Source organism: Crotalus tigris, unplaced genomic scaffold (genome assembly GCF_016545835.1).
Source record: "Crotalus tigris isolate CLP2741 ecotype Arizona unplaced genomic scaffold, ASM1654583v1 scf7180000021317.425702, whole genome shotgun sequence".
NCBI classification, from domain to species: domain Eukaryota; kingdom Metazoa; phylum Chordata; class Lepidosauria; order Squamata; family Viperidae; genus Crotalus; species Crotalus tigris.
Window position 1 is genome coordinate 46,422 of NW_024098451.1, and position 26,183 is coordinate 72,604.

The following is a 26,183-nucleotide window of genomic DNA, read 5'->3' on the forward strand; positions in this document are numbered from 1 at the left end:
ACTGCTACTGAGCAAGGTACCACTTATTCTATACTTTGCAGTTGGTTTTTCTTGTCTAAGTGTGTAAAACCTTACTTTTTCACCACTGAATTGCATTTTGTTGGATAGGGCCCAGTGTTCAAATCTGTCATCATCCTTCTGTACTTTGAGTCTATGTTCCAAAGTATTAGCATTTCCCACCAGCTTGGTGTCATCTGCAAATTTGATGAGTTCCCTTTCTATGAAGATGTGGAAGAGTATTGGGCCTAAGACAGAGCCTTGTAGCACTCCACTGCATGCTTCCCTCCACGCATATATTGTTTCTTTGAGAAGTGCATGTTGAGTGCAATTGGTCAGCCAGAGACCAATCCATCTGATGGTGATGCTGTTTACCCCACATTTTTTTATTTTACCAAGAAATAGGTTGTGGTCTATTTTGTCAAATACATTTTAAAAAACTAAAATAAAAACCTTAGCCCCAGTAGTGATTTTTGGTTTGCTGAAACAGTCCACCAGACAATCTTCTCTTACCTGTTCTGCAAGTGCACTGATTTTGAGGAGAAAAGTCTGGAGCTCAGATACATTTCGATTTTGGAAAATGTTCATCACATTGACTGCCTCCATCTCTGCATTCATTCTTGAGCTGTCAGTCAGAATGCCAGACAAAACTACCAGAGTTCCAATCTGGGTTGATGTTAGCAAATCCAGCACTTCAAACTAAAAATAGTAATAATGACAACTCACTGTAGTATTTGTTGGATGAACAGACAATAATAAAATAACAATGAGAATTATTTTTCTTGTGTCAACTGATGAGGTTTATAATATAATGAAATTCTATGAGTCTGGGAATTAATAGATGGATTTCTGTCTATAGCTTCTGAAACAAAAGTTGGATTCCCATTAAATCAAGAGAATTAGAAAAAGGATTTAAGATGTCAAGAAAAATCCATGGCCTGCTTACAAGTAGAACTAAGTACAGATATATCTAGCTTTCAAAAACCTGCAACCTAATCTAGCTTTCCTTTAATAATGAATTTCTTTATAAATTTTAATAATTTGGAGATTTGTGACCCATCCCTATGTTGCCAAATTGTAATTCCCAGCAATCTCAGCTAGCATGGAGAAGGATCATAGGATTACAGTTTAGCAACATGTGCAGAGCTTTGATCCAAAGACAATTTGAACAAATTTACTCTTTGATTTGAATCTGTAAATTTAAACTAATAATTAAAATCTTGGCTGATTGGCATATCTCAACCATTTATCAGTAGCCACACTGATATACAAATTTAGAAAGAGCAGCCTAGTGCTGGATTTGCTAACATCAACTTCTACAAGGAAAAGATTTTTTTTTAAAAAGCCACAAAGGGAGCTGCAGCAAACACATTTAAAGCATTAAAAAGGGGACAAAGCTACAATCTTAACTCTTTTGATCCACTATGCTACAGTACTGGGCAAGACAAACTCTTTAGTCTAACTTCTTTCCCAAGATAATTGTGAGGGTAAGAGGGATAGCCATCCAATTCAGGTCATGATGATGTCACCTGCATCATGAAGTTATTGTACAAATTATATGAACTGTGCAATTTGCATCACTCAACATGATATTACATTCCCACCTTTGTTCATCCTGTGGGTCCCAGTGATAAGTGGAGACAGCTACTACCTTAAGTGCTTTAGGTATGTGGAAAAAGAAATAGTACTTACTCCATTGAAAGATGGATTCAAGTGGACAAAGTTGCTGTAATCAGCCAAGTAACTGGAATGTCCAAAGTTTTCATGCAGCCAATCTCTACTGTTTGAAGCTGTGAATGTGCATGCAACTCCTGTAATACATGCGCAAATAGGAAAGCCTAATTAATCAGAAATCATAGTTTGACTAATCTTTCCTTGTGTGCCAGTCCTTCTCCATTTCTACTCTGTCTCACCTTTCTTCTGTCACCTTATCTTTATCTATCCTTACAATTCCCTAAACAATATCTGTACATCCAAAGCAAGCACACAAAAGTTTTACTTTCATATTTGTGAAACATTTGGTTGAAGCTGCTTTATTTATTCCAAATTTCTGTGAAAGGTTATGATTCAATATGAGAGATATTAGCCTTTACAGGTCAATTCACATATTTGAAATGATTACAAATTTTTATCCAGAAAAAGAGGACATTCTTTGTGAAACTGCCCTGCAAAATCACGAGGAGGATTTTATGCACTTATTTTGGAATTGGGTGATGCCAAAATAGAATTAATCGCATATATATATATATACATATACATACACACATACATATATATACATTCAGCTTTACGTTATTTTATGGGAGCCCACATGAAAACTCTCTCTAGTGGATTTGGTCCTGTCCTACACCTTGAGGCAGCCAAGATGGGGTGGGGGGCAGTATTGGACTAGGAGCTAGGAGACTTGAGTTCTATATTCCCACACAGCCAAGGAAGCTCACTGGTGACTTTAGGCCAGTGACTTTCTCTCTGCCCAACCTGCTTAATAACCTATTAGGGAAAAAAGGAGGAAGGAGCACTATGTATATTGCCTTGAGCTTCTGTCACAAAAGATGAAGTTTACATATGATAAATAAATAAACATTTCAGGACAGTATTAACCTTTGATATTGGTTAGAGCTGAGCAACATTGTGTTCATGGGCACTAGCCCAAAATGACTTCCCAATTTATTTTTGAAATTGTTCAGAAGGAAACATATAGCAAGAAACACACAGTGTATCAGAAACAGTCACCTTCTTTTGCAAGCTGCCCTTCAAGGAAATTCAAACGGTTATGAAAGACAGCAAGCTGAGTCATTGGATTTAGTTTGTAATAAACAGAATTTAGACCTTTGTAGCTGCAAAAGAAGAAAAGAAAATGAATGTTTGTATGTTGCTTATCAAGTAACAAAGGACAGAGAACAGAGCCACATGTTTTACTCTGCTGTGCTTTCTCTTTTCTCTAATCATTATTTGAGATCAGAACAAACATCACAGAACTATCTTTCTATCCCCCCCCCCCGTTAACCTTGATAGTTATTTCTCTCAGTAACATCATATATACTAGGACTATTATTATTACTTCCAAAAACTAGGCAACGTATATTTCCATTAAATAAAGCACATTTAACATTGCCTGAAACTGAACACAGAACATAAAAATTATATGAGAGTTATATTGCCATTAAAAATCATGTCTGTATTAACTAGAAAGAGTGTGTAGAGTTTCTGTTGAAACTCTGAAAAGATGTTTTGGAGTGTCTGGGCACAAATGTCAATCCTATCTTCAACTTTTGAAAGTAGCTGTGTCTTTTTCTTGAGGCCTATGATAGCTGCAGAAGGCAGTTGTGTCATCTGGAGCTTTATAGAATCATGAATAGTGATTGCAGTTGTGTTCCTGGAGACTCAAGCTTCTTTGCTGAAGAAAACTGAAGTATTACATATCTCTATACATACCTCTCTGAGGTAAAGGGTACCTCATAGCTAACATAACTGTTAATATCTTATCAACAATGTATTTCATTTTATTATTGTAATTCAATTTATATATTCTGCACCTTACAAATGATGCAGGAGTAAAACAGAAAAATTGTAAAGAAAAAAATACAGCTAAAAACAAACACTCAATAACAATCAGTTTTCTAGCCTTTTACAAATGGTGATTATATGACCTTGGGATGATGCAACCATGGTAGATACATGTGGGTTGCCAAATACAGATCTTACGAATGTGGGGATGCTGCTGGGGTCATTAAATGTGAGGACCAGTGGTAAGTCTTGTTTTTCAGTGCCATTCTAACTTTGAATGGTCACTAATGAATGGCTGTAAGTTAAGGACAACTTGCATTATTTCTTGTAATAATTCAAGTATTCTTGGAGGATTACTTATCTAACAGAATCTGCTGAACTCTTTTATATTTAAATTAAAGCTTCCCTGAACAGTGTTTTATTTGGCTGGATGGAGGGGGAGAAAACAGTTTTGATCTTTTTCATCATTGTTTGTTCTAGTAGTAGACAAAGAGAAACTGTTCTTATTGTAGTACTGTTTGACCACAGAATTGTGATTTCACTTCTAAAACATTCTTGATGGCATTTTTTAGACTAAAACCTAAATTAATTATAGTTAGAAAAGATGGTTACCTAAAAAAGAACAGAGAAAATTCCAGGAGATGTAGAATCTTTTAGATCTGTTTTGGATGAATATACAGCCAAAATTCATAAAGCTATACAGGCGATGGGAATTAAGCTTGAATTAAAAATTGATACTATGGTAAAGGAACTTCATGATGAGATACATGGTTTGGGAGGAGACATTGAGCAGGTTAATGACAGGGTTGAATGTATAGAACACAACATTGATAAACAAGATAATCTTCTGGAAACTGAAGTCAATGAGAGAATTCTCCTGGAAATTCATGCTAAAGAATTTCAATTAAGATTCAGAGCAATTCCTGAACAATCTGGAGAGGATATCAGGGCAAGGATGATTAAAGCTTTGGCTGCATTAATTGATTGTGATGAAAAACATCTTGACCTGGACATAGACAAGGTGTATTAACTGAACTCAAAATGTGCTGCTATGAGAAAATTGCCAAGGGATGCCTTGGTCCACTTTGTAAGAAAAACCACAAAAGACCATGTTCTGAATTGTCATTTTAAATTAAAATTACAAACGGAAAAGGTACACATAATTATTTTGAAGGAAATTCCTGTAAGAATTTTGCAAAAAAGGAAAGCCTACTCATTCCTTACAGATATTCTGAAGATGAGAAAAATCCCCTTTTGTTGGGGTAAGCTTGAGAGGGTGGCACTTACATACCCTGAGCAAAGGTTTTGACTGAACTCTACAGATAAAGCCAAGGATTTTTTTGAGCAGACATAAATTAATTTCAGAACCAGGTGATGAGATGGAGATGGATAAGTCTTCGGAAACAGACCAGCTTCGAAAATTTGACATTGAAGAAATGATGATTGAGAGTGTCTAGACTACAGGAATCTGATGTTTCATTTAAAGATGGAAAGTAAACTCATTACATGGAATATCAGTGGGGCTAATGCCCCATCTAAGCGTAAAAAAGTATTTCATTATTTGAGAAAACTTAATGTTGATATAATCTGTCTTCAAGAAACACATATTAAAAAAACAAGATTACAAATATCTAATAAATAAAAGACTAGGGGAGGAATTTGTATCTGCTGGATCAAAGAAGTTGTCAGAATCCAATTATATTTCATCTTTAATTATCAAATATAGAAACTCCCAATTCTGCCTTCTCTGGATTCTGCCATAAGAGGGAGAGAAGGGGGAGAACAAAGGGGCTTTATGGCCCTCACTTCCTTCAGTATACTTCTAAGTAGCTGAATGCTGAATGTGTGTTTATTGCAACCTCAAAGCGTTAGCACCAAAGAACCTTACCATAACAAAGAAGGGTATTTGCCTTTCATGTAGTTTATCTGAAGTCTCCATCCAGACGGAAGAAAGAAAAAAGGGGGTGGAATTGTGATACCTGAAACTATCACTGGAAGGGGGGTTGATTGGGTGGGACTACTGGGGAACCCCTTAAAACCTTGAATGGGAGGGCTTGGACCCCAAGTCCTGTCTAGCATGCCTGCAACCACTTCTTCTTAATAAAGGATTCCTGTTGGAAGAATTATTCCAAGAGTTCTGTCTTCTTAAGATGCAAAGTGGGGTGGGTCCTTACATTAGACAGGACTTGCAAAATTAATCCACCTGGAAGGGAGACCCTTGCCGGGGGATTTTGCAAAAATTTACCATGTCAGACAATGGAGCAAGAGAGGGGGAAAACTCCCTGGAAAGAGAGCCACTGACCCAGTTGGAACCTTGCCAGATGTTGGGATCCGAGAGGTCAGATTCCTCAGGAGAAGAAGTGGTGGAGACACGGGACCACAAGAATCGCTGGTCAATGGGCGTTGGAAAGAAAAGTGAGTGGGGAAAGGAATCAAGAAAGGTGACCCTGAGACGGGGGACCAAGCAACCAGAATGGAAGCAGGAGATGGAGAAATCCCTGCACGCAAGTGAAGAGGGAGGAAGCTGGGCACCGTACTCAGACTGGATCCTAGAGAAAGCTATTGACCTGATGAAGAGAACTCTCAGCTCCCTAGGAGAGGAGAATCCTGAGCCCTACAGCCGCCCCAGCTCCTGGAGCCGCAAAGGAAGAAACACCGAGGGGGACGTGGAACCTGCAACACCGGGGACAGCTACTGATCCAGTAGCCCCCACCCCCTACCAGACCACAGATGGCAATCTGGACGGAAGACATTACCAACAACAACGGAGGCACCGATCCATTCCAAGACGTCCACCGTTGGAGGTGAAATTCAAAGGGGAGCCAACACACTTGGGGTTTTTCCTAACCCAAGTCCTCAGCTACATGGAGGAATACGGGCAGGACATTCCCAGCGACAAAGCCCGCATCCGGATCGTGCAATCTGCCCTGGATGGACCGGCTGCAGATTGGGTGGTGAACTTGCATGACTCCAATGCCCCAGAACTCAGTAACTTCAACCGTTTCATGTCCTCTTTGAGAAGACGATTTGAAGACCCCCTGGCTGATCGCAAAGCCCGTGAAAGGATAAAAACGATGAGGCAAGGCAAACGCCCAGTGGCTGACTATACACAAGAATTCCGGGCCATTGCCAGCAAACTGAATTGGCCAGAAGACATCCTCCTTGGCCATTTCAAAGACGGACTAAACTATGATCTATATGATGCTTGCCTGCCCCGAGGGGACCCACATCGACTTGAGGAATGGTACGTCTTGGCAAAGGAAGCAGAGATCGACATATTGAAGAGGCACCGCCGAGGAAAACAATGGAGCCGCCCCCCGCCTGAGCTGACACACCAACCGGTGAAATCATCGGATACAGCCAAGAAGCAAATGGGGTGTTTCAAGTGCGGAAGAGAAGGGCATCGAGCTGTAGAATGCCGCTCAAAGGCCCCCCAGCACAACCCAGACAGATCCCAATCAACAAACCCGGAAAGTATTCAGCTAAGCCAAAAGAAACAGCCATGAGAATGATGGAAATTGCAGAAACCCCCACCTCTGCTCACCAAGGGGAAAGAACTCCAGCCTACACCACAGGGCCAGTGGATGCCTCAGATGACAGCTCGGAGGGCGAACCCCTGGTAAGTGGATGCATCACACCCATCTTCAAAACAGTGACTATATTAATCCCCCCCATGCCCGAAGCTGTGAAGGTGAAAGCCTTACTAGACTCTGGCTGCACCCGCTGCCTCATTAGCCCAACACTAGTGGGGAATCTGGGCATCCCATCCAGGAGACTGGAACAACCAATCTCATTTGGCCAGCTAGATGGATCCATAGCAGGGGGGGTGCCAGCTACCCTAGCCACTTTGCCAATACATCTCTCCCTGGGCAACCATGAAGAGGACTTAACGATTGTGGTGACCCAGGTATGGAATGCCCAATGATTCTAGGGATGGAATGGTTGAAAAAATGGAACCCCTGGGTAAATTGGAGGACGACAGAAATCAAATTCCCGAAGGGGGACCCTATGGACTTAAAACCCCAAGGGAGGCTACCAGAATCAAGAATAGAAAAAGCATCCATAGGAGAGGAAAAAGGATTAACAGAAATACCAGAGGAATATAGAGACCTTGCTGAAGTCTTCAGTGAGGAGAGGGCGAATGAGCTTCCCCCCCACCGACCCACAGACTGTACCATTGAATTGAAGCCTGGGGCAAAACTCCCAAAGCCCAGATTATACTCCATGAGCCCAAAGGAGAAGGAGGAAATGGAAAGATTTATAAAAAAAACCTAGAGAGAGGTTTCATTGAGCCAGCCAAGCCTAAAGTGGCTGCCCCAGTCCTTTTTAGAGAGAAGAACGATGGCTCCTTACGTTTATGCATGGATTATAGGGCCCTGAATACAATCAGTGAAAGCAACCTATACCCTCTGCCCCTCATGAAAGATATGCTGTCACACCTATCGAAAGGGAAATTTTTTTCTAAACTAGACCTAAGGGAAGCTTACTATCGCGTGAGAATTAAGGAAGGGGACGAATGGAAGACTGCATTTAACTGCCCCATGGGGTGCTATCAATTCAAATTCTTGCCATTTGGATTACAAGGGGGCCCTGCAGTCTTTATGCAATTAATCAATGACATTCTAAGGGAGCACCTGTTTAAGGGGGTCCTTGTTTACTTGGACGACATTCTTATCTTTACTGAAACAAAAGAGGAACACGTTAACCTTGTCAGAGCGGTTTTAAAGAAGCTGCGAGCCGCCCACCTATATGCCAAACTCTCAAAATGCGAATTCCACCAGGAAAGGATAGACTACCTAGGCTATCGCATATCCCCACAGTGCATTGAAATGGACACAGAGAAGGTCAAAGCAGTATTAGATTGGGCGCCACCCCGCACAAGAAAGCAACTACAAAGTTTCCTGGGCTTTGCAAACTTTTACCGCCAATTCATCCCCTCATTTGCCAAGATAGCCTTGCCCCTCACTAACTTACTAAAAACTAAGGGAGCATCCTCAGTAAAACCTAGCCAGCCACTAACATGGACAATGGAGTGCCAAGCAGCGTTTGAGAGACTAAAGAGACTTTTTCTGCCGAACCAATACTAAGGCACCCAGACATGGACAAGCCCTTCGTAATACAGGCAGATGCAAGTGATGTGGCAGTGGGGGCTGTGCTATTACAAGAAAATGATGATGCAGTATTGCAACCCTGTGCATATACATCCAAGAAACGCACGGAAACAGAACAGCGCTGGCCCGTATGGGAGAAGGAGGCTTATGGGATACGTTGGGCATTACTCACGTGGCGACTGTTCCTGGAAGGCAACAAAATCCCCTTCCAGGTGTGGACTGATCACAAAAATTTAGAAGCCCTGAAAACTTCCAGGAAACTCAATCCCAAACAAGCCCGCTGGTCCCAGCATTTTCACTAGTTCCAATTTAAGCTCAAACATTTACCAGGAAGATATAACAGCGCATGAACCACAGACTCTAGGCCAATAATGGCAGAGTCACAACTGGCAGCACCAGTAACCACAAGAACCCAAGCCAAAATAAAACCACAACTGGACAGCCAAACTGGAATTGAATTCAGAAAAAGCTTGGAAACAGATGAATGGTTCCAGAAAAACAAAAATGTGTGCACAATGAGAGCCGGGTTGCCTTGGGTAGGGGAAAAGTTATATATACCAACAACTCAAAGAGTAACTTTCATGCACCTTTGCCATGACACAAAATCAGCAGGGCATGTTGGATTTGTAAAAACTTTACATTTAATTAAACGGCAATTTTGGTGGCCATCCATGAAAAAGGACATTGAAAGTTATATAGCCAGTTGTCCAAAATGTGCCACGGCAAAGAGGTTGCAAGGGAAAGTGCCAGGACTATTGCAAACAGTGGCAAGTCCCTCCGCCCCCTGGAGAGAAAGAGCCATGGATTTTATAGTGGAATTGCCAGAAAGCAATGGGAATACTGTGGTCTGGACGGTCACGGACTTGTTTTCCAAACAGGTGCACTTTATCCCTTGCCAAAAGATTCCCACTGCAAAAGCCTTAGCAAAACATTTCATCCAACACATTTACAGATTGCATGGGGCACCCCAACGCATCATCTCTGACAGGGGGGTGCAATTTACGTCTGCATTTTGGAAGGAATTTTTATCCCTCTTAGAAACCACTCAGGGACTGACATCTAGCCACCACCCTCAAGGAAATGGGGGGGCTGAAAAAATGAACTCCGTACTTAAGCAATATTTAAGATGTTTTCTTAGTTTCCAGCAGACCGAGTGGGCGGACTTACTCCCTTTTGCAGAAGTTGCCTACAATAATGCAGTCTACTCCAGCACAGGTTACACTCCTTTTCAAATAGCCACCGGTCAAACTTTCAACCCCATGCCAGAATTAACCCCAAACGAACCAACGATCCCTTCGCTGAAAGAATGGATGGAGAAACTACAAAACACCTGGCCAATAGTCAGAAAAGCACTAGATGAAGCTAGGCAGGCATACAAAACACAAGCCGATAAAAAAAGGGTTGAGCCTACACTATTCATTATAGGAGAAATGGTGTACTTATCTACAAAATACCTAAAGTCCCTACAGCCTGTAAAAAACTTGGACCAAAATATATAGGACCTTTTCCAATTAAAAGAATCATAAATCCAGTAACAGTAGAATTAGAATTACCCAAAAACCTCAGGCAACTACACCCAATTTTTCATTGCAGCTTGCTGAAAAGAGAGCATCAGTCACATCTACGGCCAAAAATCCCCCCACCACCACCTCCACTCATGGTGGAGGGTGAACAACACTTCGAAATAAAGGAAATCCTTGATTCTAGGAGATATCATGGAGCAACTCAGTACCTAGTTGCCTGGAAACACCTCCCTCCCTCACACAACGAGTGGGTCCATAAACGTCATGTCAGAGCCCCGAAGCTATTGAAGAAGTTTCACACAGAGTATCCTAACAAGCCTGACTAAATTTTATACTTGTTGTGTTTTCTTTCAGGTGGATCTCTCTTATTTTTAAGAGGGGCCGGATGTCAGAATCCAATTATATTTCATTTTTAATTATCAAATATAGAAACTCCCAATTCTGCCTTCTCTGGATTCTGCCATAAGAGGGAGAGAAGGGGGAGAACAAAGGGGCTTTATGGCCCTCACTTCCTTCAGTATACTTCTAAGGAGCTGAATGCTGAATGTGTGTTTATTGTAACCTCAAAGCGTTAGCACCAAAGAACCTTACCATAATAAAGAAGGGTATTTGCCTTTCATGTAGTTCATCTGAAGTCTCCATCCAAACGGAAGAAAGAAAAAAGGGGGTGGAATTGTGATACCTGAAACTATCACTGGAAGGGGGGTTGATTGGGTGGGACTACTGGGGAACCCCTTAAAACCTTTAATGGGAGGGCTTGGACCCCAAGTCCTGTCTAGCACGCCTGCAACCACTTCTTCTTAATAAAGGATTCCTGTTGGAAGAATTATTCCAAGAGTTCTGTCTTCTTAAGATGCAAAGTGGGGTGGGTCCTTACAGAAGATAAATGGAATGGTTTGATATATTAAAACCCCAATTTAAACCTAGGCTACTTTTATCAGATGAATATGGTAGATCAGTAATAATGGAAAATGAATTTAATTGAATAAAATCAATAGTGATTGGTCTATATGTGCCAAATGAGGGAAAAAGCAACTTTTTTCAGTATCTTATGGACCAACTCTTGCCTTTTTCATATGAAAATTGTCTTATCCTGGGGGATTGGAATGTAGTGATGTTGCCACTTTGGGATAGAACATCTACTAAGGGGATCAAACCATCCAAGGGCAAACTACTAAAGTCATTTTTTTAAAAAAATGATAGACAGTTTAATGCTAATAGACTCATGGAGGCATAAAAATGGTTCTGCAAGAGAATTTTTTTTTCAGAAAGGCACAAATCTTTCTCAAGGATCAACATGATATGGACCTCTAAAAACGTAGCAAATAGAATTTTGAAAGTTGATATCCTACCTAAATCTTTTTCTGAACATAACCAAGTTGTTTTCGTCCTTAGAAAAAAGAGTTTGAATTATAGATGGAGATTAAATGAATCTATTTTACAAAAGGACAAAAGAAATTATATGAATATTTTGATAATAATTTAGGTAAAGGGACAGATCTAATAACTGTTTGGGAGGCTAGTAAGGGAGTTATGAGAGATTATTTTATACAATACAATCGGTTAAAGAAGAAAAAATATTTGGAAAAAACCCAAAAGATACTCAATGTAATCAGACATTGATCTGCAAAAGTCACCTACAGATGCTAAAATTCTGCACCAAATTAACTTACTACACCAACAACTGGGAAGGGGGAGGGAAAAGAGAATGATTGAAAAAAATGTGAAGGTAATAAAGTAATAACTAATAACAAACATATTAAAAAATCTTTACACAATTGTTATTCTAATTTGTATAGGATGCAGGAGTCATAGTCAAAAATAGATGAATATTTGCTTAGACAAAATTTGCCAAAAGTTTCAAAAACTCAGAGACAATTTATGAATGACCCAATAACTACCTTTGAAATATCAGAAACTATAAGGAAAATGAAATCAGGCAAAGCCCCTGGTCCAGAGAGACTTACAAGTCAATATTATAAATATTTTGAAGATGAATTTCTTCAGCCATTAAAGAATGTAATGAATGTTATGTTACGGGGGGGAATACCCCCAATATGGAAAGAAGCTAATATTGTGTTACTTCCGAAGGAGGGTCAGGATGCCACAGTGATAAAGAACTACAGACCAATCTCATTATTAAATAAGGATTATAAACCATTTGCTGCAATTTTGGCAGAAAAACTAAAAAAAGTTTTACAGGTACAAGGGCAATTCAGAAATAAACCTCCATTTGAGCATGTGTGAGAAATAGGCGGGGATAGCAATGCCCATCCCATGGCACTGTGCACAGAAGTTCAGTAGGCAGTGAGGAATGGAAGGAGAAGGTAATGTTGCAGTTTACTCATCCATTAGATCAGTGGTTCTCAACCTGTGGGTCGCAACCCCATTTGGGGTCGAACGACCATTTCACGGGGTCGCCAAACAACGCAGTCTGCCATTCCCCCCCCTTCCTTAGCTGTGCTACTCCCTTTTATTCTATTGGTTTTTGAAAGCCAATAGAATAGACTCTCTTGAATAGAGTCTAATTCTATTGGCTTTCAAAAGCCAATAGGAATTGTCCAGGCTGTCTCTGCCCTGCTGAGCCCGCCAAAAGTCCCATTCTGCAAACGGTGCTGCAAGTTGTCTGCAGTGAAGGCAAGCTGTCTGGAAGTTTCCACCTCTCCCTGCTGAGCAACTACTAAAAATGTAAGTAAAAGAGGGTCAGGGGTGGGAGGTGGGAGGCCGGCGGGTGCAGGGAGGGTTGCTGGTGTGCGTGGGGCCCGGTGGTGCCTTACCTCCCTTGGGCTGGGCCAGCTGGTGGCCCAGCCGATGGTCGGCCTGCACCATCTCTGCCACTTGCCAGCTACGCCTCGGCCAGCGCAGGGGGTGGCACCACATATGTGCAGTGCTCCTGGGCAGGGAAAGTTCTCAACTTACGACCGGTTGGGTAGTCCTCGACTTATGATCGGTTGGGTAGTCCTTGACTTATGACCAGTTGGGGATCGCGGCATTAAACAGGTTGAGAACCACTGCGTTAGATCAATTGAAAATGAACCCTGCCATAGAAAATCCTGCCAAGTGTGAAGTATGTGCAGTAATACGATTCCTCTGTGGGGAAAAAAATTTGACAGCTGCGATTCATCACAAACTGTGTAATGTTTACAGACCAAATGTGATGAGTGAAAGTGTCGTACGTCAATGTTGTCACATGTTTAAAGATGGACGAATTAATATGCACGATGAGGCAAGAAGTGGCGCCCATCTGTGGTCAGCAATGAACTTGTGTGGGAAATTGACAAAAAGATCCATGAAGTCCATTGATTCATGATATCTGGACTTTCTTTATAATCCCCAAATTTCTCGAACTGTTTTGTACGAGGTAGTGATGGAAAATTTGGGATACTGCAAGTTCTATGCTTGTTGGGTACCAAAACTCCTTTCTGAGGAGCACAAAACACCTAATGGGTTCATGATGCTGTTACAGGGTGGCTTCATTCCCAGGCGGAAGATTTTTTTGCAGAAGGAATTTCAAGCCTTGTAAGATGTTATGACAAGTGCCTGAAGTTTCTGGTGACGTTGCTGCAAGATGGGCACTGGGGAATGAAGTTCTGTTCCCCAATTTCTACAAACTGGGGAGTCCAATAGTACCAAAAGTCACCCCATAAAGGCGACTGGCCAAAGGGTAAAATTTTGCAGCTGGCCCACTTGATCCAAAGGAGCCCTCGGGACCGGCAGGAAGAAAGGCTGACCGCACCCATGTGGCCAGCCAGAAGCAGCTGATTGTTGGAGACAACGAATTCTAAAAGCAGAAAGCAAAACAGCTGATCTGGGTGAGACTACTTTCCTTATCTCTCTACAAGTGAAAATACCAGTTCTGAGAAAAAGCATTCAAAAGCAAGAAATCCCCAAGCTCTGGGGGGGGTCCTTACCCCTCCCTCCTGAACTATAAGCAGCAGTTTAAACTTTGGGGAAATTAAAACTGACTTATAACAATATTATGAAGATAACTGAGGCATAAAAGAAGGATAATTTGGAAAACTTTTGGATTTATAAATCTTTTTTGTTTATTCCTTGTTTGAAAACTATCAGGTTTTAACTTCTTAAACTTTTTTTTTAAGTATGGTGGGAATTACATCTAGTGGCAAAACTTAGAACTACATTCAATCTTATTTTTTTTTCTCTTTTCTTTATGTTACTGAGTTGCTTTGATTGGAGTTTTAAAACTTGGCTGTATGTTTATAGCTTGGTGTCCTTGGCATTTACAGTCCTAAAGATTGTGGCTGAAAAAGAAAAGACTCTTTTTGGATTGCCCTTTTCTACAGAATGTATTACAATTATAAATAAAAATTGTTTTTGAAGTCATCTGACTTCCCTGGATTACAAATACAGCTTGACCAGGAATTTTTTTTCAAGCTGTTTTGAAAGAGTGAATAACAAGAAATCTCTTTGAACAGAACACTTTGGATTACAAATTTTAGTATATAATTTTTTTTCTTTTTTCTTTTTTTCTTTTTTCCCTTTTGCTATTTTTTATCACTCACTATTTTTATCATTTACCTCTCCTATTATTTAGGATCCTGTTGGATTATAAATTTTGATTTACTTGGTGGATTATAAAGTATGATAAAAGATAAAGATGACAGTCCCTAATCTATCCAGAGTTGGAAAAGGCTAATAACTTCCAAAAGGAAAATCAAGCTACTCTACATGCAATTCAAGAGGCAATCGCTATGCCCATGGCAGTTACAATGAGAAATCATGAGGAAATGAGAAGTGATTTTGATAAAATGAATCAAAAAATGAATCAAAAATGGATTTTCAATTTGAAAGTTTTAAACAGATGATTACAGATAATCAACAAAGAATCCAAAAAGTAAAAGATAAATCAACCGAAGTTGATCAGAAATTAGAAGTCTTAAACGATGAAAATCAGAAATTGATACAAATAAATTTACTTGGGATGGAGATGGAAAGAGCCTCATACTTTTTAAGATTTCAAAATATAATAATAATAATAATCATCATCATCATCATCCCCCAGTGAGGCACTACCTTGACGTGGTTGTGGGGCTTGTGTACTCTGAGGAAGATGAGAGCTATGCCAGAGGTTCAACCATACTGGACAGGTCTCATCAGAGCAGTCAGACAAAGAGTGTCTCTCCCATAAAAATTATGGTGAGACGTAAATTGCAGAATGCCATACCGGCTCGGACGTCGTCCGGGTTAACAAGGTCCGCGCTAGATATTGGAGTTCCTGGATATCTGGTGAAAAATGGGTTACAGGACTCAGGACTGTTGGCTGAGCAACCAGGGCCAGCAGCTGCAGAACTACTGGAAGAAAAGGTGTTTACCCGTCGCAGATACACAGTAATGGAAAACAAAGAAATAATGATCTGTTACTACAGATCAAGCCCAACAAGAAGAGGATATCTAAAATGAATGCACCAGTTCTGGAAAGAACAACATCCAGAATCAGAAATAACAGAACAGAGACTAGCAGATCAACGCCGATTTATAACACGAAACAAAGTATTCACAGAAACAGAATTGGACGAACTGCAAAGGTTTACCCAGGGCTAAGAAATCAAAGCCTTACCAGAAGTAATTCAGAATGTAGAGGCAAACCAGGGGGAGTTGGCAGTGAAGGAATCCAGCAAAGATATACAACTGTTCTCATTTGGAAACCAGGCACCTCTTCCTCAGGAAGAACAAAACCCTCTAACTAAAGAAATAAAAGAATTGAAACAAAGAATAACTGAACATCTAGAACAGCACAAAAACAACAGAATAAGGCTGCCTGCATTGAAGCTTGTTCCAAAGAAACAGCTAGCACAAGCATTAAAAGATGCAAATACTGCAATATCAAGTATAAGCACCAATTCGCTGCAAGAAACAAACCAACTAATGTACAGCACAGCTGCAGTTATAACAGAATACCTGGGATGCAAAATCAACAAAAAAGAAAAACAAACAAACAGTGCACCAGAAAAATGGAAGGTTAGACTAGAAAATAAGATCAACAAGTTAAGATCACATGCAAGCAAACTAGAACAGATGAAAGAAAAGAAGCTGAAGAACAAGAAGACCAAAGAATACCTAATCAAGAAATACCACTTAGAAACAAGGAAGATCAAGGAAGCACTGGAAATAATAAAGCCACAAATAACAGCTATAGCCAGGAAAATCAGTAGATATGAAGCTCGAATTGCAAACTATAGGCAGAACCTCCAATGTCAATCCAATCAGAAACGTTTCTACCAATCCATCAATGGAGAAACTGCAAAGAATCAGTCAGTACCTGACAAGGAAGAAACAGTGCAGTTCTGGAAGCAGATATGGGATAACCCAAAGAAATACAACAAGGATGCGGCTTGGTTAAAAGAGGTGGATGCAAATAAAACAGAAGTTGAAATAAAAGAACTAGTAGTAACAACAAAAATGGTAGAAAAAAGAGCAAAGAAAATCAAAAATTGGTCAGCACCAGGTGAAGATGAACTGCATGGGTTTTGGTTGAAACATCTAACTGTTATACACCCACTCATTGCCAAACAGTTCAACAATATACTACAAGGAGGAGAAATTGAAAAGTGGCTAACAACTGGGAAAACCTACCTAATAATGAAAAATCCAGCAAAAGGGGCAACACCAGGTAACTACAGGCCAATTACCTGCTTCCCAACAACTTTCAAATTACTAACTGGTGTAGTAGCTGATGCAGTGCAACAGCATTTAGTTGAAAACAATCTCTTTCCACCTGAGCAGAAAGGAAACCGCCCCAATAGCAGAGGAACAAAAGATCAACTCCTAATAGACAAAATGATCTTGGAAAACTGCAAGAAAAGGAAGACCAACCTGAATGTGGCATTGATTGACTACAAAAAGGCATTTGACTCTCTGCCACATGATTGGATAATCAAGTGCCTAGAAATAACAGGAGTCAGTAGAAACATCAGAAAATTTGTGCAAAGATCGATGGCACAATGGAAGACACAGTTGCAGATCAATGGTGAGAGACTGAGAGAGGTTAATATCAAGAGAGGAATATTTCAAGGAAATTCATTGTCACCATTACTATTTGTTATTGCAATGTTTCCTCTGTCAACAATACTGAATAACTCAGGAAATGGCTATCAAACATCAAAAACATCTACCAGACTATCCCATCTCCTTTACATGGATGATCTGAAGCTGTATGAAAAAACATCATCTGAAATAGAATCGCTGCTCAACACTGTCTGTATATATAGCCAAGATATTGTTATGGAGTTTGGCTTGGACAAATGTGCCACACTTACTATCAAACAAGGAAAAGTAGTGAAAACTGAAGGAATCAAGATGCCCCACGAAAATAACATTAAGATTCTGGATGAGGAAGAGTACTACAAATACTTGGGTATCCTTCAAGCTGACAACATCAAGCACACTGAAGTCAAGAAAAAGATTAGAGGTGAATACATCAAGAGAGTGAAGAAGATCTTAAAATCCAAACTCAATGGAGGAAATACCATAAAGGCAATCAACACCTGGGCAATCCCAGTCATTAGGTACACAGCTGGAATAGTGGACTGGACTCAGGCAGAACTAAAAGCAATGGATAGGCAGACCAGAAAAATAATGACAATGAATCACGCCCTTCATCCACGCAGTGACATTGATAGACTTTATCTACCAAGGCAAATAGGTGGGCGTGGAATGCTACAAGTACATCAGATGGTTGAAGAAGAAAAAATGGCTTTGGAAGAATATCTGAAGAACAATGATGAATATGCACTGAAATTAGTATATCAGGAAGGCTTACTAACTACTGGAGAGACCAAACTGGCCTACAAGAAAGACCAAATGAAGAACAGAATAGAGGCATGGGAAGACAAAGCACTACATGGCCAATACATGAAAAAAATAGCTGGGAAAGCAGATAATAATAAAACCTGGCAATGGCTAAGAGCAGGAAAATTGAAGAAAGAGACCGAGGGACTAATTCTGGCTGCACAAGACCAAGCCTTAAGGACAAATGCATACAAAGTCAAAATTGAGAAGACAGCAACAGACAGTAAGTGCCGCCTATGCAAAGAAGCTGAAGAAACAGTGGACCACTTGGTAAGCTGTTGCAAGAAGATTGCACAAACTGATTACAAGCAGCGGCATGACAAAGTAGCAACAATGGTGCATTGGAAGATCTGCAAAAAATATCATTTGCCTGTAAGCAAAAACTGGTGGGATCATAAAATAGAGAAAGTCATAGAAAATGATAAAATTAAACTGCTCTGGGACTTCAGAATTCAAACAGACAAGCACCTGCAACATAACACCCCAGACTTAACAATTGTCGATAAGAAAGACAAAAAAGTCTGGATAGTGGACGTGGCAGTGCCTGGAGATAGCAGAATAGAAGAGAAAGAACTGGAGAAGATAACAAAATACAAAGACCTACAAATAGAAATAGAAAGACTGTGGCAAAAGCAAGCAAGGGTAGTACCAATAGTAATAGGCTCCTTGGGTGCAATCCCAAAACAACTGGAGCACCACTTGAACACCATTGGCATTGACAAATTCGCTATTAGTCAATTGCAAAAGGCGGCCTTATTAGGAACTGCTTCCATCCTGCGACGATATCTGTAATACCATCAAACATCCACATCTGCCTATCCCAGGTCCTGGGTAAGGACTCGATAGGTAGACAAAATGCCAAATCCAGTCTGAACATCTGGCTGACTGTGCGATAATCGATAATAATAATAATAATAATAATAATAATAATAATAATAATAATAATGTTAAAAGAGACCTTGGAGGTCATCTAGTCCAACCCCCTGCTCAGACAGGAAATCATATACCATTTCAGACAAATGGCTGTCCAGTCTCTTCATAAAAACTTCCAGTGTTGGAGCATTCACCACTTCTGGAGGCAGGTTGTTCCACTGGTTAATTGTTCTAACTGTCAGGAAGTTTCTCCTTAGTTCTAGGTTGCTTCTCTCCTTGATTAGTTTCCATCCGTTGCTTCTTGTCCTGCCTTCAGGTGCTTTGGAGAATAGCTTGACTCCCTCTTCTTTGTGGCAGCCCCTGAGATATTGGAATACTGCTATCATGTCCCCCCTCGTCCTTCTCTTCATTAAACTAGACATACCCAATTCCAGCAACCTTTCCTTATATGTTTTAGCCTCCAGTCCCCTAATCATCTTTGTTGCTCTTCTCTGTACTCTTTCTAGAGTCTCAACATCTTTTTTACATCGTAGTGACCAAAACTGGATGCAGTATTCCAAGTGTGGCCTTACCAAGGCATTGTAAAGTGGTATTAATACTTCACATGATCTTGATTCTATCCCTTTGTTAATGCAGCCCAGCACTGTGTTAGCTTTTTTGGCAGCTGCAGCACACTGCTGGCTCATATTTAAGTGATTGTCCACTAGGACTCCGAGGTCCCTCTCACAGTTACTACTATTGAACAAAGTACCCCCTGTACATTTGGTTTTTCTTGCCTAAATGTAGAACCTTACTTTTTTCACCATTGAATTTCATTTTGTTAGATAGCGCCCAGTGTTCAAGTCTGTCCAGATCCTCCTGTATCCTAAGCTTGTCTTCTGGAGTGTTGGCTATTCCTGCCAGCTTGGTGTCATCTGCAAATTTGATGATTTCCCCATCTATCCCCTCGTCCAAATCGTTGATGAAGATGTTGAAGAGCACTGGGTCCAGAACAGAGCCCTGGGGCACCTCACTACACACTTCCTTCCATGTAGATGCAGTTCCACTGAGGACCACACACTGAGTACGGCCGGTCAGATCCATCTGGTGGTGATGCTGTCTAACCCACATTTTTCTATCTTATCAAGTAGTAGGTTGAGATCTACTTTATCAAATGCCTTACTGAAGTCCAAGTAAATTATATCCACAGCATTCCTCTGATCCACTAATTTTGTCACTTGGTGAAAGAATGCAACAAGATTTGTCTGTCACGATCTGTTTCTGACAAACCCATGTTGGCTTTTAGTAATGACATTGTTTGCCTCTAGGTGTTCGCTGATTCGTTGTTTGATTATCTTTTCCAGAATCTTCCCAGGTATTGAGGTCAAGCCGATAGGTCTGTAATTTCCTGGTTCCATTTTTTTCCCTTTTTTGAAGATGGGAACTACATCAGCTCTTTTCCAGTCCTCCGGTAGTTCCCCAATGCTCCAGGGTCTTTGAAAAATATAGTTCAATGGTTCTGAGATCACACCTGCCAGTTCCTTGAGAACCCTGGGTGTAATCCATCTGGTCCTGGTGATTTGAACTCATCTAGGATGGACAGGTGCTCACTTACCGTTTTCTTGCCTCTCTTAACTTGCATTTCTATTTGTTTTTTATGGCACTATTTTCGATAGGTTGGTCTGTTTTTTCCCTTTGTGTAAAGGTAGATGTAAAAAACGAGTTAAATAGTTCTGCTTTCTCCCTGTTGCTTGTCACCTTCTTGCCACTTTCACCCACTAATGAGCCAATCATTTCCTTCACTTTTTTCTTGTTTTTTACATGTTGAAAGAAGCTTTTTTTTGTTATTTTTGACTTTGGTTTCAAGCCTTAGTTCATTTGAGCCTTAGCTTTCCTCATTTCATAATGGAAGATAAGGAAGAGGATCTCCTAAATTTGATAACAGAATTATTGGTGGATGCACTAGGAATTGGGAAACAGCAAATGGAAGGAGAATTAGATCAGATCTATCGAGTCAACTCAAACTATGCCAGAAGAAATAAAATCCCCAGGGAAGTACATGTTAGATTTCTCAAAAGATCTATAAGAGACGAGATTCTGAGAAGAGTAAGAGATGAATCTTTGAAATACAAAGAAAAAGAGATTGTAGTCCTCAAACAAATTCCTAGTAGAATAAGAGAATCCCGAAGAGAATACCAATTTCTAACTAGGAAACTAATTGAAAAAGGAGTGAATTTCAGATGGCTGATTCCAGAAGGGATTTTACTCTAGTAGGATAGAAAAGTTATAGATTGGATACGCCACTTAAAGCAATGGAATTCTTCGAAAATCATAGAGCATTTCTGGAAGAAAGTAACTCTGAATCTGGTACAAAGAGAGAAACAAAGAAACAGGAAGAGATGGTAGTAGAAAGTACAGTTAAACCAAGAGATGAGGAAGAAATTAAAAACACATATACAGAAGAAGGAGCAAGACCAAGAGATCAGAGACAGATGAGATTGACCAGAAAATTAAGACCTAAATATAACTGAAAGAGATGGAGAAGGAGAATGGCATTTTGTCAATCAATATAAATGGACTAAATTCTCCCTCAAAAAGGAGAAAAATCTTTACATGAATACAAAAATTAAAAATGGATATAATTTGTCTCCAAGAAACAAATTAAGAGACAACATTATAAGTTGTTAGAACAGCGGTTCTCAACCTGTGGGTCACAACCCCATTTGAGGTCAAATGACCATTTCATGGGGGGTCTCCAAACAATGCAGTCCGCCATTTTTTTCTCCTTTTCCTTAGCTCTGCTACTCCCTTTTATTCTATTGGCTTTTGAAAGCCAATAGAATAGACTCTCTTGAATAGAGTCTAATTCTATTGGCTTTCAAAAGCAATAGGAATTGTCCAGGCTGCCTCTGCCCTGCTGAGCCCGCCAAAAGTCCCATTCTGCAAACGGTGCTGCAAGTTGTCTGGAAGTTTTTACCCCTCCCTGCTGAGCAACTACTAAAAATGTAAGTAAAAGAGGGCCGGGGTGGGAGGTGGGAGGCTGGCAGGCACAGGGAGGGTTGCTGGCATGCGTGGGACCCAGCGGGTGCCTTACCTCCCTTGGATTGGGCCAGCTGATGGCCCAGCCGGTGGTCGCCCTGCGCTGTCGCTGCCCCTTGCCAGCTACACCTCGGCCGGTGCAGGGGGCGGCACCACACATGCGCGGCGCTCCCGGGCAGGGAAAGTCCTCGATTTACGACCGGTTGGGTAGTCCTCGACTTACGACCGGTTGGGTAATCCTCGACTTATGACCGGTTGGGGATCGCAGCATTAAAAAGGTTAAGAACCACTGTGTTAGAACAACCCAAAATCTGTAAACTTCACTTTGCATTAGCACTACAAAAGAAAAATGAATAGCTCTATAGATTAAAGCAGTGGTTCTCAACCTTTCTAATGCCGCGACCCCATAATACAGTACCCCATGTTGTGGTGACCCCCAACCACTTATACATCACCAGGTGCCAGGAGCGTGACCAAGTGGGTGTGGCTGAGTGGGCGTGGACACCAAGTGGGCGTGGACACCAAGTGGGCGTGGCAAGAAAAACAGCCCTGGCCACCATTAATGCTGTGCCGCCGCTGCGTGTATTTTAATGCATGTTTACCCTGCCTTTAAATGTGGGACCAAAATTTACAGAAAGTTAGTAAATAATAAATAAGAACAGGCTGCTTTCATTTGAACCATAGATTATAGTGGGGACCTGGAGGGATTTTATTTCACTGAAGATGAAAGAAAGTATATGAAAGAGAGGGAATAAAAAGCAAAGCAGAAAGGAATAAGAAGAGTGAGAAATGGCATGGAGGTTATAGGTTTCGTGGATCAGAAATAAACAAAACAATTAAATCAGTTTCAAGAGAATAAATGGCAACAAATGGAAGATTCAAACTAGTTTTAAGGGAATAAAAGGAAATAAATGGAAGTATTAAACCACTTTAAACAATAAATGGAAGAATCAAAGCAGTTTATAAGCAGTTTATGAAGGGGAAGGGATGGAGATGGAGATGGAAGGAAGGAAGGAAGATTGAAGGGGAAAGGAAGGAAATGGAGAAGGAAGGAGATTGGAGGGGGAAGGAAAGAAAGAAGGAGAGAGAGATTGAAGGGGAAGGAAGGAAGAAAGGAAGGAAGATTGAAGGGGAAAGGAAGGAGATGGAGAAGGAAGGAGTGAAGGGGGAAGGAAGGAAGGAAGGAAGGAAGGAAGGAAGGAAGGAGGGAAGGAAGGAGAGGGAGATTGAAGGGGAAGGGATGGAGTTGGAGATGGAAGGAAGGAAGGAAGATTGAAGGGGAAAGGAAGGAGATGGAGAAGGAAGGAGATTGAAGGGGGAAGGAAGGAAGGAAGGAAGGAAGGAAGGAAGGAAGGAAGGAAGGAAGGAAGGAAGGAAGGAAGGAAGGAAGGAAGGAGAGGGAGATTGGTTTTGTTTTCCGTTTTGGTTATTTTAGGTTGGACCCACTTGGGCACTCTTCGTCCTTTTAGGTTGGGATTAGAATTAGTGAGATGAGCAGGATGAGGGTAAAGGTAGTTATGTAGTTTTTGATTATGTTTTTTTGTTGTGTTGATAGGATGGTTAGCTGAATGAAGGTCTTTGAGAGGCCTTTAGGGCCGTAAATTTCTAGGACTCACAGGTCTATTAGTTCTGTTGAGATTTGTTGGCTTGATTTTAGTGTATTTATTGTTATGGTTCAATGGGGTATATTGAAGAATGCCAGTTGGTTAAAGAATAGGGTGATTGTCTGTGGTTTTTTGGGGGGAAGGGCCGTGTTATCTGTATGAGGTCTTTTGATATGACAACTCCTAGGATTGTTATGGTCATTGCTATAAGTTTTATTATTTTTGATATTGTTGTTATAGGTGGGGTTTGTAGGGTGGATAGTTTGGTAAGGCTGCCAATAAGGATAGATGTGATGGTGAGGCGTATTAGGGGTATGATGGTGTTTTTGGCTTCTTTGTGGGGGTTAGTGGTGGTGTGTGTTGGTCCTGTTAGGACTAGAAGGATAATTTGTATGTTGTAGGCGGCGGAAAGGATAGTTGCAATTAATGTGGTTGTTAGGGCTCATAGGTTAACGTAGGAGGCAGCTATGGTTTCGATGATGGTGTCTTTTGAGTAGAAGCCTGAAAGGAAGGGTATTCCTATTAGAGAGAGGCTGGCGATGGTGGTGAATGATGCGGTTATTGGTGTAGTTTTTAGTATGTTCCCCATCATTCGAATATCTTGCTTGTCATTTAGATTGTGGATGAATGAGCCAGAGCATAGGAAGAGAAGTGCTTTAAAGAAGTGTATGGTTATGTGAAGGAGGGCGAGAGCGGGTTGGTTTAGTCCAAGTATTGTCATTATTAGGCCTAGCTAACTTGTAGTTGACAGTGCAATGATTTTTTTTGATATCATGTTGTGTGATTGCTGCAGCTGCAGCGAATATCGTTGTTGTTGCTCCGAGAAGTAGGCACATTGTCTTTATGGTGTGGCTGTTGTTAAGGATGGGATGTAGTCGGATTAGTAGGAAGACCCCGGCTACAACCATAGTGCTAGAGAGAAGAAGAGCTGAGACAGGTGTGGGGCCTTCTATCGCTGCTGGTAGTCATGGATGGAAGCTGAATTGTGCGGATTTGCCTGTGCCTGCTGCTATTAGGCCGATTGTGGGGATGAGGTTAATTGTCTCATATTGGATTAGTAGTTCTTGTACATTTATTGAAGAGAAAGTAATAAATCAGGTGGTAGTGAGGATGAGGATAATAGCCTGGAGGGCTGCTGTGTTAGCGTTTGATTGTGCGTTTCATCATCCGATGAGGAGGAAAGATATGACCCCTACACCTTCTCAGTCAATAAAGAGTTGGTATATGTTGTTAGCTGTAATGATGATTATTATTGTGATTAGAAAGGTGATTAGGTATTTAATGAACTTGTTGATATTGGGGTCTGAGGATATGTACCAGATGGAGAACTCGACGATGGATCATGTAATGAACAGTGCTACTGGGATAAAGGTTAAGGATAGTGTCAAGTGTAATGGTGATATAGATGTTTTCTGTCTGGGTTGTAATTAGGGGCAATAGTGTTATTGTTAGTTCGCTGTTATTGTTTAATAGGGGGTTGAGAGGGATCATACTAATTATGAACATTAGTATTAAGGTGTATTTAGTATCATTGAGGCTGTGTTTAGGGAGGGGTTGAATTATGGAGGCAGCTAGGGAGAAGAAGATTGTCAGGATGATGGTTGGTGTAGTTAGGCCCATATTCTATCACTTAGACTTGCACCAAGAGTTGTGGCGCTAAGACCAGTGGGGCGACTATTCTCCTTTGATAGAAGAGAGCGCTGGTGTATTTGCCAGATTGAAGAGTTAGCAGGTCTTCTGGACCTCTCGGTGTGCGAGGGTGTCTATTTTCAAGGTCAAAACTTGATTTTTTTTTAAATTACGCACACTCTGATGACTAACTCTGGTTTTATGGAGATCATTACTAATGGGACAAGGTGAAGGGTTATTAGTAGGTGCTCTCAGGAGTGTGTTGGTTCTGTTTGGTTGTAGAGCAGAGTTGGTCCTATTTGTGTTGACAGGAACATGTGTAGGGAGTAGGAGGCGGTAATTAGTATTGATAGTCCAAGCATGATGATTGTTGTTGGGCATCAGTTGAATAGGGCGGATATAATTAGGAGTTCACCTGTAAAGTTTATAGAGGGGGGAATGTTAATTACTGCTGTGTTGCCCCTGGGGTTGTGGCTGCTGCTTGGCGTTGTGGTCAAGGAACTGATGCCGGCTCGGGTTGTTGTTGCCTTTTCACCATTGTGGTGAGACTTGCATGTATAAACAGATGATTTTAGGTAATGTGAGGTTTAAGACCAAGACCTTTGTTGGAGGGTTACACCAGCTCCCCACGGCTGGCCCTGAGATCAACAGGTGACTCCCGCCCAGCGCCTCCTCGGCCCCGGCTGCCTTGCCCCCTGCGGCCGGGCTTCCTGTGGAAGTTTCTGCCATGCTGAGTGCTCTCTTCGGTGGTGCTCTCTTGCAAAGTGGGAGAGGCTACCAATAACGCCGCCAGGGATGGTCCCACCTGACTCCCAGGCCAAGGGGCGCCCCAGTTCCCGAGTGGCCGCAGCTGGAAGTGGCGAGTGTGTGTGCAGAGGGACCACAGGATGCCCGCCAGGTGCACTGGCCTCGGCCCCTTCCCATGAACAAGCTGGAATGCCAGGCAACGCTTTGGCCGGTGCGGAGGGCGAAGGGGAGGCCGCCGCAGTGCCAAACTCCTGCACCCGTCAGCTGGGAGGTCTGGCGACGGAGCCAGCTGGCGTGGAGGGCGATGGGGAGGCGGTGGCTCGGTGGAAGTCGAACCTCTCCCCCCCTCCTCTGTTCTCCATCTC

At 41.3% G+C, this 26,183-nt stretch overlaps 1 protein-coding gene and 1 pseudogene across 2 annotated transcripts in view; both read right to left on the bottom strand.

Moving 5' to 3' along the window:
- Positions 1 to 26,183, bottom strand: part of LOC120320305 — a 101,155-nt gene that overhangs the window by 44,415 nt on the left and 30,557 nt on the right. For both annotated transcript variants that reach the window (XM_039369914.1, XM_039369913.1), the window contains exons 12-14: positions 2,731 to 2,834; positions 1,690 to 1,808; positions 511 to 696 (exon numbers count right to left, since the gene is read on the bottom strand). In XM_039369914.1, coding sequence (XP_039225848.1) covers positions 511 to 696; positions 1,690 to 1,808; positions 2,731 to 2,834 — 409 coding nt within the window. The remainder of the gene's footprint in view (positions 1 to 510; positions 697 to 1,689; positions 1,809 to 2,730; positions 2,835 to 26,183) is intronic.
- On the bottom strand, positions 23,265 to 25,047 carry LOC120320306 (annotated as a pseudogene).